The sequence below is a fragment of the Vipera ursinii genome (genome assembly GCF_947247035.1).
Source record: "Vipera ursinii genome assembly, chromosome: Z".
NCBI classification, from domain to species: Eukaryota; Metazoa; Chordata; class Lepidosauria; order Squamata; family Viperidae; genus Vipera; species Vipera ursinii.
The window spans coordinates 78968684-78989496 of record NC_139517.1 but is presented as its reverse complement, the minus strand read 5'-3'; the positions used below and the strand labels follow the sequence as shown (position 1 = coordinate 78989496).

At 36.1% G+C, this 20813-nt stretch overlaps 1 protein-coding gene across 8 annotated transcripts in view; it reads right to left on the bottom strand.

Annotated features, from left to right (window-relative positions):
* The window catches only part of SNRK (SNF related kinase), a 40902-nt gene that overhangs the window by 7179 nt on the left and 12910 nt on the right, over positions 1–20813 (bottom strand). For 2 of the 8 annotated variants that reach the window (XM_083378540.1, XM_083378538.1), the window contains exons 4-7: positions 17653–17794; positions 10353–10565; positions 7354–7488; positions 1543–5342 (exon numbers count right to left, since the gene is read on the bottom strand). In XM_083378540.1, coding sequence (XP_083234666.1) covers positions 4127–5342; positions 7354–7488; positions 10353–10565; positions 17653–17794 — 1706 coding nt within the window. In that variant the 3' untranslated portion in view covers positions 1543–4126. Of the gene's footprint in view, positions 1–10; positions 5343–7353; positions 7489–10352; positions 10566–17652; positions 17795–20813 lie in introns of those variants that run through there. The other 6 variants (XM_083378543.1, XM_083378542.1, XM_083378537.1 and 3 more) reach the window with 6 other exon arrangements.

The following is a 20813-nucleotide window of genomic DNA, read 5'->3' as shown; positions in this document are numbered from 1 at the left end:
TAGTGAGTATAAAAAGTTGACATAGAAATCTTTTTTTCACTGATCAAGAGAACATTTTATTAATTGAATTTTTGTCACACACCATGAATAGTTACATAGTGAAGAAAGCCAAACATTGCTGGAAGCAATTGACAAAGATCAACTGATATTTCTGTACCCTCTCTTAAAAGGCTTAACTTTTCTGCATTCAGTTTTGCTTAATTTAACTGCTGCTTGCAAAATTAATTCTCTGTCAAGATTGTCACATTTTAAATACAGATAAATTGCTAGAGGTACATTATATATTCATACAGAAAAATACAAGACTAGTTGCTTTCCACAATATTTATATGCTACAGTAACTATAAGCAATTTGTAAAGACAAATTTAAGGGGTACAGAAAACTGTTACTTGTTCTATATAATTTGGTCCAATATATTTTAATGTAGTGGTTATTCTCTCCCTCCTTTAACAGAACATAATACAACATACAATAATACATGCACAGCCATTCACTTGTGAACAGATGAATAAAAGACAACATTCAAGCAAACATCTGAACACCCAAGTAGTTCACCCAACCATACTAACTAAAGGCTATTTTACAGCTATGCAGCATAATGGTCAACACCGCTGATCTAAAGTGAGCACCATATATATTTACACATATACATATATACACCATTGTTTATAAAAATGGAAGAAACAAAAACTCCTGGGGTTGGTCAAAAAGGTGCCTTTCCTAGGCTGTACATAATGTGTGATATTTACAGCAACTTGAAAATAAAAGCTGCAACGAAGTTTATTGCCAATGCCCTTTATAAATTTATCCTACTTTTTATATAGATGCCCTATTTACTGATATCTATGAACTTTCCATATTTCTGGCCTTTATAAGATCCCTGCCCAAGAAAATTTCAAGCAAATATTTTCTATGGCTTCACCCATACATCAGTTCTTTCAGCTCTGTGCATGTATATATACATGCACAATGTTACACAGAGTACTTATGTCATACTGGTAAAGATCCAAGCAGTATAAAATTAGATTGCAACAAGAGTCTGTAAAACAAAAGTGAAATATTTCATTTATAACTTGCTATACTTGGGACATAAAAATTATAAACCCTGAACTAGGCTAGATATTAAAATACACTGCATGATTCAGAACTATAATGAATCCGTATTTATTTGGAAATAACCCATAATGAACTCAAGTGGCTTTCTAATAAAATGTTTTAGATTGTACCTTCAGACAGATTTACCATGCTAAAAAGGAAGCATAAAATCATAATCCAATGTAACAATTCTTTGGTGCTCTACAATCTATAACATAAATGAAATGCATTATACTTGACCATTTTGCTAGCGTCACAATACTACTGAGCTATAGAAAGTATTCAGACCCCCTTCACTTTTATTTTGTTATGCTGCAGCCTGTTTCTTCAGTTGTTTAAATTCATTTTTCTCATTGATCTACACTCAGTACCCCATAATGATGAAGTGAAAACAGAACTTTAGAAATATCTGTAAATTTATTAAAAAGAAAAAAATGAAATATTACATTAGCATAAGTGTTCAGACCCGTTGCAACAATTCTTGAAATTTAGCTCAGATGCTTCTCAGTTCTCTTGATCATTGCTGACATGTTTCTACACTTTGATTGGAGTCAACTTATGGTAAAGTGGTTGGACATGATTAGGAGGCCTCACAGCTGACAATGCATGCTATCACAGAGCAAAAGTCATGAGGTCAAAGGAAGTGCCTGCAGAGCTCACAGAGGCACAGATCTGAGGAAGGCTACAATGAAATTTCTGCTGCACTGAAGGTTGCAGGGAGTGGCCTCCATAATTCTCAAATGAAAGACATTTTGGCACAAGCAGTACTCTTCCAAGAGCTGGTTACCCAAACTGAGCAAACAGAGGAGAAGGGCCTAAGTAAGAGAGGTGACCAAGAACCTGGCAGTCAGTCTGACTGAGCTCCAGAAATCCTGTGTAGAGAGTCTGAGAGTCCTTCAGGTGCTTTTTTGCAAACTCCCAAGTGGACTTTCATATATTTGTATAGGAGAGGCTTCTGTCTAGCCACTGTGCCATAAAGGCCAGATCAGTAGGGGGCTGCAGTGATAGTTGGCCTCCTGACTGAGCTTGAAAAGATTTGCAAGGAAGAATGGCAAAAAAAAAATCCCCCAGTGAGGTGTGCAAAGCTTGTCGTGTCATACCTACAAAGAGGCTGTAATTGCTGCCAAAGGTGCTTCAACAAAGTACTGAGTGAAGGGTCTGAATACTTGTGCCAATGTGATATTTCAGTTTTTTTCCTTTTTATTAAATTTACAGACATTTTTAAACTTCTGTTTTTACTTTGTCATTTATGGGGTACTGAATGTAGATTAATGAGAAAAAAAAATGAATTTCAACAAGAATAGAATCAGTAGCATAATAAAATTGAGAAAAGTGAAGGCGGTCTGAATATTTTCTGAATGCACTGAATGTAAACTCTCTCAGACAACTGTCTGAGTTGCTGCTACATAATACCATCAGTTCTTATAGCATTGCTTTAAAGACCCAGTGCACAGAGCAAGAAAACAATAATATTCTTACATTTCCCCAAATTGGGTATATTTTATTCTAGATACATATTCAGAAAAGTTAATTCATCTAGTCAAAACTATTTTTAACATAAAAAAGTGCCCAAACATTCATTTGCTGGCATTTCAGTAGTAAGGGATTTTAAAAAAGCAAATACGTCAAGAATGAAAGAAAATTGTTCCATGCCAACTTGTGTTACTGATTTGATTTGGAGAATTTTTAAAGCAAATTAAATACTACATCCAAAGCTAAATGTCCATTTAAATTTATTTTCCAGTAAAATAATCTATGGTGCATTTTAAATCCATGGAGAGAACTTGAAGATATATTATTATCAATTTTATTTGCCACCTATCTTGTCATGGGGCATATTAATGTATTCCAATTAGGCTCTGATAATCTGAACAGACTCTTCTTTTATTCAGATAAAAAATAATCTTTTACTAGAAATGACTGGCTGAATTGACTATATGCCTTACAGTGTTCTGAAGCATTTCTGATAAAATTAACACTATACAAAAGTGACAATTACCTATTTTGTCTCATTTATCTGCATGCTCAAATTACTTTTATTATGTTCTTAGTCAACTCTTTATGACAATTCCATTAATAGTAAAATATTGAAGGGCATAATGGAAAGTACATTTGGAAAAAAACAAACTGCTTTTTCGGTATCAACAGTTAATATTATGAAATGATTTATTGGAAAAGATATCAACTAGAGATCTATTTATTGAAACAGATCTCAGCTACCACAAATTGGTCCATTTTAAATATTTTGCACAATACTTTACAACCAATTATATATACCAGTAATGAATGCTTTCCCCTGGATGGGGAAAAAAACTTAAAATTATACTATTCCTTTGTTAGATATTTCTTTTAAAAAAAGATTGTCTGCATTTAATTATGGGGAAAGCTGCCTTAGAGATTTTTTTTTTAAAAAAATCTTGTCTATATCAAATCAAGATCTTCGTTTCAGCTATCACTCATGCATTTAAGATAAAGATGTGGGTTAAAAATCAAGATTTCAAGATAACTTTTCAGTGCACTTTTGCTTTGTACAAGCCTTGAAATTCTGAAAGCTCCAGAAGAGATTTAAGTATCAAAGTTTTATTGCTTTGGTTCTGTTGCAAACACAGATAATTATGCCACATCTTATGTATTTTAAGTAACACAGAAGATCCAAACAAAATTTGACGTCTTACAAAGAAACAAAAAAATCTGTTTCTAATTAAGTGCAGAATGTGAAACTACCAAGTGCTTAATTTATACTGGATTTGGACACAAGCCTTACTATAATCCAGATTTTCTAGAGTAAAATTAGAAAGAAAATTATACAAATCTTGGGTTTGTTTGGAACAAAAGAAATTACTGGCTAGCAACATGCACAGTATCATGCATTGTCATAACAAGCAAAACTAAACTGTAATAAATTACTGCTTAAAGCCTATGTTAACATAATAAGACAAAGATAACAAAAGGTTCAGTGAAATAAAGTATTCACAGCTCTGAACAGGAAGATTGGTGATGTCAAGTAGAATGGGTTAAATATGATTACTGTCAAACAACATGACAACAAGTTGTCTGACCTGATGTACATAATAGTCCCTCCTTCGGGTTTCGCTGAATATTCACAGATATTGTTTTTTCACATAGAGGTAGTTGTAGCACATTATTTTTCAAGTTCTTGTTCTTTATTCGTTCTAATTCATTTGCTGCATCTGACATTTGGTCAGAAAACAATTTTATGCTGCTCAAAGATGAAACTGGATTTACACTCCCAGAACTTATGCACATTTTCCATGTTGATTTCTCCTGCACCTTCACACTGGAAAATGAAATGTTGCTTTGGGGATCAATTATGTACTTAGTGCTACTGTGAATCTGAGAACCTAAACAAATGCTCATCAACTTGAGACTTTCAACAAGATCACCTGCATTTCTTGATGACAACTGCACTGAATTACCAGATCCTGCACATCTGCGAGTGGAACCTGAATTATTATTCGTGCTTCCACTAGAACTACTGGAAGGACTTCCACCCTCTTTATGATTATCACCAGGACTTGTTTTGTCAATCCCTCCATTTCCATTGCTTGGTTTTCCTTGTCCACTTCCATCTCCTTGATTTCCTGGAGGACCTTCACTACTATCTCTTCTATGCCAGGAATAAGTAAATCCACTGTCTTTATCTAGACGTCGCCTACTTTCTGAGTCATCATCACTTGTTTCTGAGCTACTGCAACTAGATCCACGACCCTGACTTTTCCTTCTGTGATAACGTTTATGCACAGTGCTGGGTGAAGCAATATTCATTTTTAGCCGACTAAGTTTGGGAGGCAAATTCTCATCCATATCAAATTCATCATCAGATTCCCCTTCTTCAAAAATCTGATTAAGAACTGGGGCACTTTTTCGGGAAGTAAGACGATTTGTAACAGAAGATTTACGACGCAGAACAACTTGATTTGACAGAGAAACAGTTTTTTTATCTTCTTCATCCTCCTCCTCATCTTCTTCCACTCTAAACAAGCACTTCCGACTACTAGTTGTAGGTTTTAAATTCACTGACGGAACAACTGAAAGTGCTGGTCCAGCTAATTCAGGAATATCCTCTTTCTTGGCTGACTCATTAAGTGTCTTATTTCTGTGTCCATTAAGAACATTTTCAGCACTACGAGCAGGAGATTGGGGAACAGCTCCATGAGACAATGGAGAAGCTGTAAGATCATCATCTAAATCTTGGGGAACATCAATTTTTGTTGGCCATGATTGTCTAAAATAAACATAAAACAAAGAAAACATGAAAATGCAAATTTATTTAAAAATAAAAAGCAAAAATATTTCAAAGCAAAATCTTTATTTCATGTTAATTGCTTCTCATTTTAATAAATATATTATTACTGCAAGTAATATAAAAAGTGAGAAATAATCAATATACATTTTAAAATTAATCACATTTTTCTCATTAGCTTGAGATCAAATATTTGAACAATTAATTCTGTCTGGTTACACTTTAAATTTTAATTTCTTAAATCATTCCAGGCTATCTTTTGAAAAGGAAGAGACAAATTAAGGCATCTTATATCAACATATAAACAAAATGGAAATTCCACTTTATCTCAAACCAATCTTTGGATCCATTTTTTCCTCTTAATGGCTTTAATTGTTTAGTCTTTTTTTTTAGTAACTAAAGTGATACTAATGTACTGATATGTAGTGCAATTTATTAGGACTTTAAGAATGCCACAAAAGTAATAATGGAAGAGGCAGGTCCAACAGATATTTTGGTACTTCCAGAATAGTCTTTTATAATCTAGCCAATATTGATTCCAATCCTTGTATATTCCTGTGGCTCTCAAAAGAACTGCTGGAACCTTCCCATGTGTAAGTGGGACAGGTGACTGATAATTCATCTTGGAGGCAGGCAAATAAAAGAGAAAAAATTAGACACAAGAGAGCCACCTGTTCACTTTCTCAAAGAAAAAGTTAATGAGGACCATGTTAAAGCAAATAGGTGAAAGAAAAATAATTGTATTGGTTTTCATGGAACCAACAGGTAACCCATAATACCCTCTGAATATTTTTTCATCAATGAAGAATCAGACCAATTTGGAACTAGACTGAGAATGAGACTTCAAGTATCAATTACTTTTTATGACTAGTAGATTTCTAGCCGAAATTTCAGGTACGGAAATATTTTTTTATTAACATTTTTATCTCCTCTGCCCTAGTCATGTTTGATATCTATTACAACTCTGGCAGACTTTACTGCTTCAGAGCTAGATAGTTTAGGACTGTTTCAGTTGATTGCCTTGGTGCTAATTTTAAATTTGAGTTTTTAGGAAATCCATTCAACCAGTCTTATGCCTATATTTCAGAAGTTCAGTCCTGCTCAGATTAACATATTTCCAAGTGCATGCAGATTTTTACTCTTAAAATACTCCTAATTTTAAGTTTTAATCCCATCCTCAGACTGGGCATCTCCCCATTCCTAATTTTCCCTATGAAAATCACCCTCTCCAAAACCACTAAGCCTTTTATATATACGTGGGCCGTATCGTGATATATCGGGGTGTGTTTTGCCCTTGTGGGCCTGGAGTGGGTGTGGCTTGCTTGGGCCACGTCTGACATACCTGAAATATTGGATTTAATGATATAATTGGACTAGTATCTAACTTGTTACATTTTTTTTAATTTACTAAAATAAGATATCTTGCTTCATATAGTCTGTTTGACGGAGCTTTTTTAATACAGTGCCATTTTCCTGAACTTGTTTGGGCTTTTTCTATATCGTAATATATAATTTATTTTAGCCTCTATTATAGTGATTTTAAATACTCTTCCTGAAGAGACTCTCTTAATTATATCTTCAAGTTGTTTATTCCATTTCTACATTTAAATTAGTTTGATATTTTTAGAGTTTATTTATTTTTCTACCTCCTGCTTTTTTATACAATCGTTCTTTAGAAAAGGCTGCAATAAGATTTAAGCATTATCATTTTACAGTATTTTTAAAATCTACATTTAAAATAAAAAGGTTGTGAGTCCCCATAAAGAATTTAGATACAAGTAATAATAGTTGGGAGGGATAGATAGATAGATAGATAGATAGATAGATAGATAGATAGATAGATAGATGTATATACTACAGACACACATATATACATATAGAGTGATACATACGCACAGTCTGTCTGTCTGTCTGCCTGCCTGCCTGCCTGTCTGTCTGTCTGTCTGTCTCTCTCTCTCTCTCTCTCTCTCTTATATTAAATCTTAAATCTTACCTAAACTGCGCTTTTATATTGCTTGGACTTGCTGATCTGGTTTGTATTTCTTTTTCTTGTTTTTCTCTTAAAATCCGCTCTGCTAGTAAAAAATAGGTGGCAGTGATGTGATTGTATTTGTTTGTTTCCAGAGCCCTGAAGAAATAAAATATGTATTAATGGTTTTCTCAAACTGTACATATTGCCAACATATGTACAAGAAAAAAGTTGAAGAGTACCTCATAACAGAAATTTGTACTTTAGACATCTTTACAAATGGCCACTGCATTACAAAAAACTGGGAAATTAATGCAGCATGTTTAATAATTACAAAATACCTGGGGTGGTACAGTGGTTAGAATGCATTATTGCCGGCTGACTCTACTCGTTGCCAGGAGCTCGATCCTGACTGGCTCAAGGTTGACTCAGCCTTCCATCCTTCCAAGGTTGGTAAAATGAGGACCCAGATTTTTGGGGGCAATATGCTGACTCTGTAAACCACTTAGAGATGGCTGTAAAGCACTATGAAGCAGTATATAAGCCTAAGTGCTATTGCTAGTCCTTGACTTATGATCTATTGCTTACCAATCGTTTGAAGTTACACTGCTCCCCCTACCAGGGTACTTACTTACAACCCGGTTATGAAGTTCAGAAGGATCTCTCTCCCCCCTGCCCCCCAGGGTCACTTGACCATATGTCAGGTGCTCAGCAACCAGCTTGCATTTAGGGCTGTTTGCAGGGTCCTGCAGAAAATGACCACATTTTATGACATTTTTGCCTAAAACCAGCATTTTTACTTCTTCTTTCTTCTCTTTATCTTTTTGCAAAACCAGCCTTTACCAAACCATTGGTTCACTTAATCTCTGTGGCATTTGCTTAACGACCTCCATAACAAAGGTTGGTTTGGTCAAGTGGATGATTCAATTTACAGCTGCCATAATGTACGACTATTAGTCATAAGTTGAGGACTACCTGTATATGGGGAAAAAAAATTTAACAGCTGAAAAAATGTTCCGGATGACAACTTATTGAATGTGAGTCAACAGTATTTCCAATTGCCAGATACAGTATATGATCACTTCCCTATATTTCATGCAGGTGCAACAGAATTTCTGACACATATGGCTATACTACTGTAACAAATCTAGTTGTAACTAGGATTACTGAGAACTAGTTTATTTTCAATGACTCCTGAGGATGGTCTATAATTGCTAAAAGAAGCAACTTCAGTGACACACTCCCAGTTTGGAGAAGTGGCACTTCAAGTCCAATGGATGGCCTCTTCTTCCACACTCCTTCAGAGTTTGGGTGATTTATCACTACTTAGTGGACACCAGGAAGCAAACTGAAGAAAGAAATCAGTCAAGAAACACACTACATGTTATCTTTAAACTTTCAATACTAAAGAATGCTTCTGTGTCCTCTGCCATCAAATAAAATTAAAAGCTAATTTAAAACAAATGAGCAATACTTTTCCTCATATTGCTTCAACTAACTTGAAGTGAACTTTCTCAGTTCAGAGCCTTCTTTGTAATTGTTCATACAAATAAACGTCACACGAGCAGCAAATCACTGACTCAATACATGATAGATTATTGTTAGATGTCAAATTCAAGCAACCTACTGCTCAAATGCTTAAAGGGATTTACCAGACACTTGAAACACTTATTACATGAGACCTAAATCAAGCTATTTGATGCTTATTTCATTTGCACTAACAGATATATTTTATCAAAATAAATGTGCATTTACTAACAACAGATTTTATATAGAAAGTGAGCTAATTATTATTAGCTCTAAATTTGAGAGCTAAATATTCTCAAAAGTTCAAAAGTTTTTAAATAGATTATTTATTTATTATTTAAACTTGTATACTGCCCTATTCCCATAGGACTCAGGGCGGTTTACAGGGAAAAATTAAAAATACATAACATACAAAGCTAAAATCGATTAAAACTAAGATTAAATTAAGTCCCTGAATTTAAACTAAAACCCCATTAATAAATAATTAAAACCCCTCAGTCTGGGCCAGACAGCTCAAAAAACCAGGTTTTCAAGTCCCTGCGAAATGAGCGAAGGTCGGGGGCAGTCCTAAGCTCCGTGGGAAGTTGGTTCCAAAGGGCCGGCGTGCCCACAGAGAACGCCCTTCCCCTGGGAATAACCCGCCGGCATTCCTTGACCGGCGGTAACCCTAAGAAGGCCCTCCCTGTGGGAGCGCACAGGACGATGGGAAGTTGATGCCGGCAGCAGGTATTCCCTTAGATTATAAGCAGATACATAATATAAATACAAGAATTATTTTCATATGGAAAGAATTAGGCGGTCAAATGACAGAACTACCTGCTTTCAAAACCAATCAACAAACACACATGCACAGAGAGGCAGTGAAGAAGGTGTACTACATATCAGGGTATTTTACATGTCTTGAAGTCATTTCAGCTACAGCATCTTGCCTATGCTTTTGCCATCTATCTAATTACAGTTAGAAGAGTATATTAGTATAGCTGCTGTCCCATAGATTCTAGAAGCAATTCTAAAAAAACCCATAAAACTGAATAGATTACAACTGGTTATATAGTTATGTTTTCTTTATTTATTTAACTAGTCAATTTTTGCTTAAGTTGTAGCTGTCTTACTATGGAATTGTTTTAAGGACCAATTTTTTAAAAAAAATAATAATAAAGAAATAACATATTACTTTATTTGTTCTAAATAACTTCAAATTAAAGTAGAAAAGTGCAAAATAAACATTTGACATGAAGGAATTTCTCTGAAAACCAGAAACTAAGGATATACACAACCTGATTATGATGCCAGAGAAGTTCTTGTGCTTCTGAATGTGCTTTTCCAATTGCATCTTCTGGACTAAATATTTATAATTACCACATAAAATGGCTGTTGACTATGACAGCTGTTAATGCTGGGGCTGAAATCCAAATATCTATGGAGGGCATCAGACTGAGAAACAGTATAAGAACAGCTACATACTGAATTATAAAACTGTATAAAATGTTACTTACTCCACAATAGTATCTCGATCTGCAATATCTCCAAGAACCATGCGCTGTATGATGCTATTGTGCTCTTCCTCTGAAAGATTTTTATATGAAACCAAAGGAATATTATATTTTGTTGCAGGTGATGGATCAACTCCTTGTAGCCAAGGGTGATTTTCAATTTCTTCCAAAGATGCCCTTCGTTTCGGATCTCTTTGCAACATTCGTGTAATTAAACTGGCAAGAAAAATACAAGCATATATTACAATCAATCTATAAGGGTATATTCCATAAAGCTGGTTTTCTTTTATAATACAACTGGTTCTTACCCAGGATATAACTGACTATTTCATTTCTAGAATGCTTCTTATTCAAATTTATTTTACTGAGATACTAGATCTCCTTCAAGTTTTAAAATTATTACACAGGCCTATGAGATATTTTCCAAATCCATCAGCATATAAATTTATTCATTTGAGATTAAAAGATTTTAAGTCACAGCAGATGATAGCACTTATCTAGCCTTATTTTTATCTTGATAGGTAAGCTGGATCTGACTGGTTAGGGTTTCTACAGAAAACAATCAGGAAACCCATCACTGTAACTAAACTAGAAAGCACATAAGCATGTTTTGTTTAATGCTGTGTTTTGCTTTGCCTTTCAGTACATTTTAGAAGGTTTTACACATATATAAGTATAAAAGTAGCTTGAAAACTGAAGATCACAGCATTAAGTGAGGGAATACTCGCTTTACAGAATTCTCTGGGCAGTTTAGAATGTCAGTATATTGCCCTCAACAATCTGGGTCCTCATTTTACCAACCTCAGATGGGTGGAACGTTGAGTCAATCCAGCCCCCATCAGGATTGAACTCCAGACTATGGGCAGACTTTCACTGCAATATTGCGTGGAAATAACTGTGCCACCAGGGCTCCATTTATATAAATAGATGATTTAAAATATACAAGTTCTGATTATATTTGTCTTTATAACATACACATGAGCTGCATTGGTTCCCGGTTTGCTTCTGGGTCCAATTGAAAGTGCGGGTTATCATCTTAAAACTCTTCATGGCATGGGACCAGGTTCTCTTGAGGAACTGTCTCATTCCAATGATTTTATCCAACAAAAGGGATATGCTGTGGGTCCCAAAGGTCAAAGAATTTTGGGGGTCTAGAAGGAAAACCTTTTCTACTGTGACTCCTGCTCTCTGGAATACCTTGCCACCTGAGGTGAGGTCTGCCTCTACCCTTTTGCTTTCCCAAAGGGAAAATCTAGCTCTACTGATTGGCTTGGGATCCTGATGTGGACATTCCACACTAAAGGTTGCTTGCTGGTGGACAAAGATGCCACCCACTGTACTGACCTTTCCTTTTATTTCTTGTCTTTGTGTCTAATGTTTTAAATATTTTTGTATTTATAATTTTAGTTGTAAGTCACCCAGGTTCGCTTGGCAAAGGGGTGAGCAGCATATAAATGTAATAAATAAATACAGTTATTGAAAAATTCACACTCTCAGTAATTTTTTAAAGCACTCTTTAAAAATAGGCATGGAAATGCAATATGATATCATACTGTCATTAAAAATCAGTTTCTTAAACAAAAGCAGAATAGTTATAACATTACAGCTTAAAATAAAACAACAATAATGTTGGAAGGGACCTTGGAGGTCATCTAGTCCAACCGCTGCTCAGGCAGGAAACCCTATACCATTTAGGACAAATGGTTGTCCAATTTCTTCTTAAAAACTTCCAGTGTTGGGAGCATTTATCGCTTCTGGAGGCAGGATGTTCCACTGATTAGTTGTTCTGTCAGGAAGTTTCTCCTTAGTTCTAGGTTGCTTCTCTCTTTGGTTAATTTCCATCTGTTGCTTCTTGTCCTGCCTTCAGGTGCTTTGGAGAATAGCCTGACTCTTTCTTCTTTGTGGCAATCCCTGAGATATTGGAACACTGCTATCATGCCACCCCTCGTCCTTCTCTTGATTAATCTAGACATACCCAATTGCCAACATACGCTGGATCATGGAGAAAGCTAGAGAGTTCCAGAAAAACATCTACTTCTGCTTCATTGACTATGCTAAAGCCTTTGATTGTGTGGATCATAACAAACTGTGGCAAGTTCTTAAAGAGATGGGAGTACCAGAACATCTTATTTGTCTCTTGAGAAACCTATATGTGGGCCAAAAAGCAACAGTAAGAACTGGACACGGAACCACTGATTGGTTCAAAATTGGGAAAGGAGTCCGGCAAGGCTGTATACTGTCGCCTTGCCTACTGTATTTAACTTATATGCAGAGCACATCATGAGAAAGGCAGGGGTAGATGAATCAAAAGTTGGAATTAAGATTGCCGGAAGAAATATCAACAACCTAACATACTTATTTTTTATTTATTTTAATTCCATTTATATCCCGCCCTTCTCCGAAAACTCAGGGCGACTTACAAGCTTAGCAGTAAGCATATGCAGATGATGCAACTCTAATGGCAGAAAGTGAAGAAGAACTAAATAGCCTCTTGCTGCAGGTGAAGAAGGAGAGTGCAAAAGTTGGGTTGAAACTTAACATTAAGAAAACCAAGATCATGGCATCCGGCCCTCTCAATTCCTGGCAAATAGATGGGGAAGAAATGGAGGTAGTGACAGATTTTATTTTCCTGGGCTCAAAGATCACTGCAGATGGGGACTGTAGCCAAGAAATTAAGACGCTTGCTCCTTGGGTGGAAAGCCATGGCAAATCTAGACAGCACACTAAAAAGCAGAGATATCACCCTGTCAACAAAAGTGCGTATAGTCAAGGCTATGGTCTTCCCAGTTGCAATGTATGGCATTGAAAGTTGGACCATAAAAAAGGCTGAGGGCCAAAGAATTGAGGCCTTTGAACTGTGGTACTGGAGAAGACTCCTGCGAGTCCCTTGGACTGCAAGGTGATCAAACCGGTTAGTCCTAGAGGAGATCAACCCTGACTGCTCTTTAGAAGGCCAGATCCTGAAGCTAAAACTCAAATACTTTGGCCACCTAATGAGAAGGAAGGACTCACTGGAGAAGAGCCTAATGCTGGGAAAGATTGAGGGCAATAGAAGAAGGGGACAACAGAGAATGAGGTGGCTGGATGGAGTCACTGAAGCAGTAGGCCTGAGCTTAAATGGAGTCCAGAAGATGGCAGAGGACAGGAAGGCCTGGAGGAACGTTGTCCATAGGGTCGCGATGGGTCGGACACAACTTCGCAGCTAACAACAACAACAACCCAATTGCAGCAACCGTTCCTTATATGTTTTAGCCTCCAATCCCCTAATCGTCTTTGTTGCTCTTCTCTGTACCCTTTCTAGAGTCTCAACATCTTTTTTACATTGTGGTGACCAAAACTGGATGCAGTATTCCAAGTGTGGCGTTACCAAGGCATTGTAAAATGGTATTAATACTTCACATGATCTTGATTCTATCCCTCCGTTAATGCAGCCTAGCACTGTGTTGGCTTTTTTGGCAGCTGCAGCACACTGCTGGCTCATATTTAAGTGATTGTCCATTAGGACTCCGAGATCCCTCACAGTTACTACTATTGAGCAAAGTACCACCTATGCTATACCTGTACATTTGTTTTTTCTTGCCTAAAGGTAGAACCTTGCTTTTTTCACCACTGAATTTCATTTTGTTAGATAGCGCCCAGTATCCATGTCTGTCCAGATCCTCCTGTACCTTAACCCTATCTCTTGGAGTATTGGCTATTCCTGCTTGGTGTCGTATGCAAATTTGATGAGTATCCCCTCGTCCAAATCTTTGATATGTTGAAGAGCACTGGGCCTAGAACAGAGCAAGCCCTAGTGCACCCCACTACACACTTCTCTCCATGTAGATGTAGTTCCACTGAGGACCACACGCTGAGTACGGCCGGTCAGCCAGCTATGAATCCATCTGGTGGTGATGCTGTCTAACCCACATTTTTCTATGTTTTCAAGTAGTAGGTTGTGATCTACTATATCAAATGCCGTATTGAAGTCCAAGTAAAGTATATCCACGAATTCCCATCGCCCAGTACGCTCACACAGAGAAGGCCTCTTCAGGGTACCGTCGGCTAAACAATGTTGGCTGGCGACCCCCAGGGGGAGGGCCTTCTCTGTGGGAGCGCCAGCCCTGTGGAACCAGCTCCCCCTTGAGCTTTGGATGGCCCAAGATCTCCATTCCTTTCGCCGCAGCCTCAAAACACTCCTTTTCCACCTGGCTGACCTGGACTGACAGGGATTTTAATTATGTTTTTAATTTTTAACTCATTTTAATTTTAATTTATTGTACAGAGGCCTTTAATTTTATTTTTTATCTTAACTTCTGTATTTATTATATGTTACTGTTGTTAGCCGCCCTGAGTCCTTCGGGAGATAGGGCGGCATATAAGTCCCAATAATAAATAAAATAAATAATATAATATAATATAATAAATATATAATATAATAATATAATAAATATAATATTATAATATAATATAATATAATATAATATAATAATATAATAATATAATATAATATAATATAATATAATATAATATAATATAATGTTGGAAGGGACATTGGAGGTCATCTAGTCCAACCCCCTGCTCAGGCAGGAAACCCTATACCATTTCAGGCAAATGGCTGTCCAGTCTCTTCTTAAAAACCTCCAGTGTTGGAGCATTCACCACCTCTGGAGGCAGGTTGTTCCACTGGTTAATTGTTCTAACTGTCAGGAAGTTTCTCCTTAGTTCTAGGTTGCTTCTCTCCTTGACTAGTTTCCATCCATTGTTTCTTGTCCTGCTTTCAGGTGCTTTGGAGAATAGCTTGACTCCCTCTTCTTTGTGGTAGCCCCTGAGATATTGGAACACTGCTATCATGTCACCCCTCACCCTTCTCTCCATTAAACTACACATACCCAATTCCAGCAACCGTTCCCTATGTTTTAGCCTCCAGCCCCCTAATCATCTTTGTTGCTCTTCTCTGTACCCTTTCTAGAGTCTCGACATCTTTTTTACATCGTGGTGACCAAAACTGGATGCAGTATTCCAGGTGTGGCCTTACCAAAGCATTGTAAAGTGGTATTAGTACTTCACTTGATCTCGATTCTATCCCTCCGTTAATAAAGCCTAGCACTGTGTTGGCTTTTTTGGCAGCTGCAGCACACTGCTGGCTCATATTGAAGTGATTGTCTACCAAGACTCCGAGATCCCTCTGACAGTTACTACTATTGAGCAAGGTACCACCTATACTATACCTATGCATTTGATTTTTCCTGCCTAAATGTAGAACCTTACTTTTTCACCATTGAATTTCATTTTGTTAGATAGTGCCCAGTGTTCGAGTCTGTCCAGATCCTTCTGTATCTTAAGCTTATCTTCTAGAGTATTGGCTATTCCTGCCAGCTTGGTGTCGTCTGCAAATTTGATGAGTTCCCCATCTATCCCCTCATCCAAATCATTAATAAAGATATTGAAGAGCACTGGGCCCAGAACAGAGCCCTGGGGCACCCCACTACACACTTCCTTCCATGTAGATGCGGTTCCATTGAGGACCACACGCTGAGTACGGCCTGTCAGCCAGCTACGAATCCATCTGGTGGTAATGCTATCTAACCCACATTTTTCTATCTTATCAAGTAGTAGGTTGTGATCTACTTTATCAAATGCCTTACTGAAGTCCAAGTAAATTATATCTACAGCGTTCCTCTGGTCCACTAATTTTGTCACTTGGTTAAAGAATGCAATAAGATTTGTCTGGCATGATCTGTTTTTGACAAACCCATGTTGGCTTTTAGTAATGACTTTGTTTGCATCAAGGTGTTCGCTGATTCATTGTTTGATTATCTTTTCCAGAATCTTCCCAGGTATTGAGGTCAGGCTGATAGGTCTGTAGTTTCCTGGATCTATTTTTTTTCCCTTTTTTGAAGATGGGAACTACATCAGCTCTTTTCCAGTCCTCTGGTAGTTCCCCAGTGCTCCAGGATCTTTGAAAAATTAAGTTCAGTGGTTCTGAGATCACGTCTGCCAGTTCCTTAAGAATTTTGGGGTGTAATCCATCTGGTCCTGGTGATTTGAACTCATCTAGGCTGGACAGGTGTTCATTTACCATTTTCTTGCCTATCTTAACTTGTGTTTCTGTTCTGTTTTTTATGGCACTTTTTTGATAGGTTGGATTGTTTTTTCCCTTTGTCTAAAGATAGAGGCAAAAAATGAATTAATAGTTCCGCTTTCTCCCTGTTGTCACTTTCTTGCCACTTCCCACCAGTTATGGACCAATCATTTCTTTAACTTTTTTCTTGTTTTTTACATGTTGAAAGAAGCTTTTGTTGTTGTTGTTGTTTTTATTTTTGACTCTGGTCGCAAGCTTTAGTTCATTTTGAGCTCTAGCTTTCCTCACTTCATCTTTACAGGCATGGGCTATTTGCTGATATTCTGCCTTAAGCTATGTGCCCCTCTTTCCACTTTTTATACTTGTCCTTTTTATCTTTCAATTTATAAGAGAGTTCTTTATGCAGCCATGCTGGTTTGTTTTAAGAGCTGTTATTTTTCTTCTTTGTTGGTATTGTGCTAGACTGGGCTTTTATTATCTCACTTTTCAAAATTTCCCAAGCTTCTTGAGTTGTTTTCCCCTTTAGGATTCTCATCCATGGAATCCTTTCCAAGGTCTCTCTAAGTTTATTGAAATTAGCTCTTTTAAAGTCCAAGACTCTAGTTTGACTATGTTCTATTGCTTGCACTTCCAGAATTTTGAATTCCAATATTGCACAATCACTTCCCCCCAAGGTTCCTGTGGCTTCAACACTTTCTATCATTTCATCTCTGTTATTGAAGATTAGATCCAATATGGCTAATCTCCTACTTCCCTTCTCTACTTTTTGGGAGACAAAATTGTCTGCTAGGTTTGTCAGGAATCTGTTTGATCTTCCACTTGGTGCAGAGTTTGTCTTCCCATTGATGTCAGGGTAATTAAAGTCCCCCATTACTATTGTGATGTGCTTCCTACATACCTTAGCTGACTAGCAAAACGTTCATCTATTTCCTCTGTTTGGTTGGGTGGCCTATAGTATAGACCTATGGCAATATCATTCCCCCCTCCTTTTATATTAACCCAAATGCATTCAAGTTCCTCTCCAAGTCATCTTTATTGGGTTATGGTCTGACCAACCACTAGTTTCTATCTCAACTTCTTGTATCATCGTTTTAAGTTCCAAACATGTCCATATCATATCAATTCTAGACCATGATTTATGTCTATTTGAGTAAAATATATTTTGTAATTTCTTTGATTTTTTTCTCTACATATATCTTGGATACAGAGATCTGTCATTTTATAGAATAATTTACTTACTCTTTACATTCTTTGGACACCCGAGATGGTACTGTGTATTTACAATCCATTATCATGGTCAAAGTTTCACTATCATTTGCTTCTTGAAAAGGCGGTTGACCACATACCAACATGTAAAGAATAACTCCCAGACTCCATATATCTAGGAAAAGATAATGAATTTTAAACTTCAAGACAGAAAATATTTATATACTATTTGACCAAACATTTTAATTAGTCAGAATTTACAAGATCATAACTAACTAGATAAAGACTGGAAAACTTACATGAAATATTTTAATTTTTATATTTCACTTTTTCTTTTTATAATTTTTAACATAATTCACTTTGAATTTTTCAGGTTTGGTGATCCTATCAGTCAAAACAAATAATAAAACAACTGCTCTGACTGCCAAGCAGCTACCAAGCCAAATTCAAGTTTTGCTTATATTTAAATTTCTAAACATCAAGAAACAAAGAAGCCAAAAATGAGGACAGGTAGTCCTCATTTAGCAACTGCAATTGGTTCCAATGACATAATCCCTTAACAAACCATGTGAAAGAAAGAGAAGGAGGGAGGGAGGGAGGGAGAGAGAGAGGGAGAAAGAGAGAGAGAGAGAGAGAGAGAGAGAGAGAGAGAGAGAGAGAGAGAGAGAGAGAGAGAGGTGTTACAAAGACTGCTAGTAGCTACCAGCTTATCTAGATTAAAAACTTCTATCATGCAAAAATGCCAGTGTTACTCTCATTACAACATGTGTTCTCAGGTGCAGAAATTTGAGCATAAGGTACTCATAACTCAGAAAATTATTTTTATTATTGTTTAGTACTATTGATACCATTATATTTGTGAATGGTTATTTACTGAGACAGTTGCTAAATGAGAACTACATGTTCATTATTTAGTTAAGCATTGACATCAGGGACAGTCTTACTGCATAGAGAACTAGAGATCCTGAAATTGCTTGTGTACGAACTTTTCCTACGGGAGCCTACATTTAGGAATGTTTTCTTAAATTCTGTAGATGCCTACAAAATGTTAAATGTTATAGCATTGAAGACCTCTATCAAGCCTTTTTATATGAATACTGAATAAACACTTCTTGTTTATCTTTGTTTTCCTTTCCCCTTTTTCTGTATTTTCTTAATTGGGTATTTTATATTTTGTAGGCCATGTATTGTGCATTTGAATAGAATTAAAATGCCATTTTTAAAAAATATATCTTCCTGTCATAAAGCACAAGTCAACAGAACCCACATTTGAATAAAAAAGTCTATGTCAGATGGATTAGCAGTCTAACCTGTTAACAGGCAAGGTCCATTTATTCATTAAAATGCAGGGCAGAACTCCTTAAAATATCTAAAGTGAAAGTCTTTCGTATTAATTCAGGAGTCCCCAACACCCAGTCCATCGACCAATACTGGGCCGCAGCATGCTAGCAATCAGTACGCACAAACAAGCAAAGCCCCATCCACGGGATGCAACCAGCACACAAAACCACACATCTCCGGTCTGTGGAAAAACCTCTCTCCACGGAACCGGTCCCTGGTGTCCAAAACATTAAGGACCTCTGTATTAATTGGACCTCTATGATTTTTTTTCAGATTATGATTAAAAAGATAAATGGCAAGAGCTTTGCTGCCGGGCTTTAACTAAAACAATTGTGACCATTTGGAAATACAATTTTACATTAATCAAAGCAATCAAAAATTATACAGAAGAAAAAATATTTGTGTATTTGTTACTAAGTAGGAAACCAAAAATTATTTAACTTAAAAGTTTTCTCAATATTTCTCTACCTCGCTTAGCATTCACTTAAAAAACTTTCACTACCATGATTTTAGTTATTTTTAGATTGGTTGCTCCCATTAGCAAACAGTCAGGCAACAAAACTTCATGAAAACTCTGGAGCAGTATCGGGAATCCAAGTATTTATCAAAAACAAATTAAAAATTCTATTAAATACCCTTAAACAATGGATCTGATTGAGTCTACAAAAATATTAGGAACATCAGTGATTTAAAACATAATGCTTCATTTAAGGAAAGTCTTAACTCTTAAATATATAATTACACAGTATGTAATTTGGAATTGTAATGTATTAAATTTATAGCTTCTGGTTAGCATTTGCTGTTTTTCAAATGCTTCTGAAACACCCCAATTGTGAAAGTTGTTCCAGCCAGATTCTCAAAGCCATGACAACCAGGCAAATACATGCAATTTCCTTACTCCTTACATAACATTAAGTCACTGCTATGGAAACCAAACTTCGTCACTGACTACCTCTTTAATGCTTGTCACAAATCTAGTAAGTAGAGGGCTCCAAAATTTACTGTGGATTTTGTTGTGCAGATTATTAAAAATGCAATTGTTTTATTTTGAAAAGAATGCCAAACAAAACTGACAACTAATGTATTTTACATTGAATCCTTAAAGAATTAATAAATTGTTCTTTAATGAAATAAAATGTTAATCAGTAGAAAAAAACCTGTCTTTTTAATATAATTGCATCACGACAAAGGAGGCATACTATACTTTGTTACTAATTTCTAAAAACATATAAATAAAAAACGATTATACATCTTTAGTCATATTAGTGGCCATGAGCAGAATCTTTTAATAGCCTTAGAAATTAATTACCTGTAACATTCATCAGATATACCTCTTGGACTAACTACAAAGATATTTTGTCAGCATAAAGGAGTAAGCATTACTATGATATAATAAGAACTCCAGGTGCCTGGGAGTGGTATTACAGAAACGTTATGTGAATAAATGTTTTGTGGGATTCTCATATTAATCTTTATTTTCATTAAAATATCATAGAAAAATTATTTGTGAAAAATTTACTATAACATAATGCAATCTCCAGATGGCAGGGAGTGGTACTGCAGGAAAAATCAGTGAATAACACACTTTCATGGGACTCTCCTGTAAATCCACATTTTTTTTAAAAAAATACCATGAAAAAATTATCTGCAAAATAAGATTAATTATATAAGATACTATTAATATTATGTAGCTTGAAACTATTAGTGCAGGCCAATCTCATCCAAATGATTTATCACCAGATCATCATTTCCTAATGATCTTCCAGAAAAGTAAGATTTTTGATAGTAACAGATGCACATGACAAATACTAAAAAGGAAATTCACATGAAACATTTCAAACAGGTAGCATTTT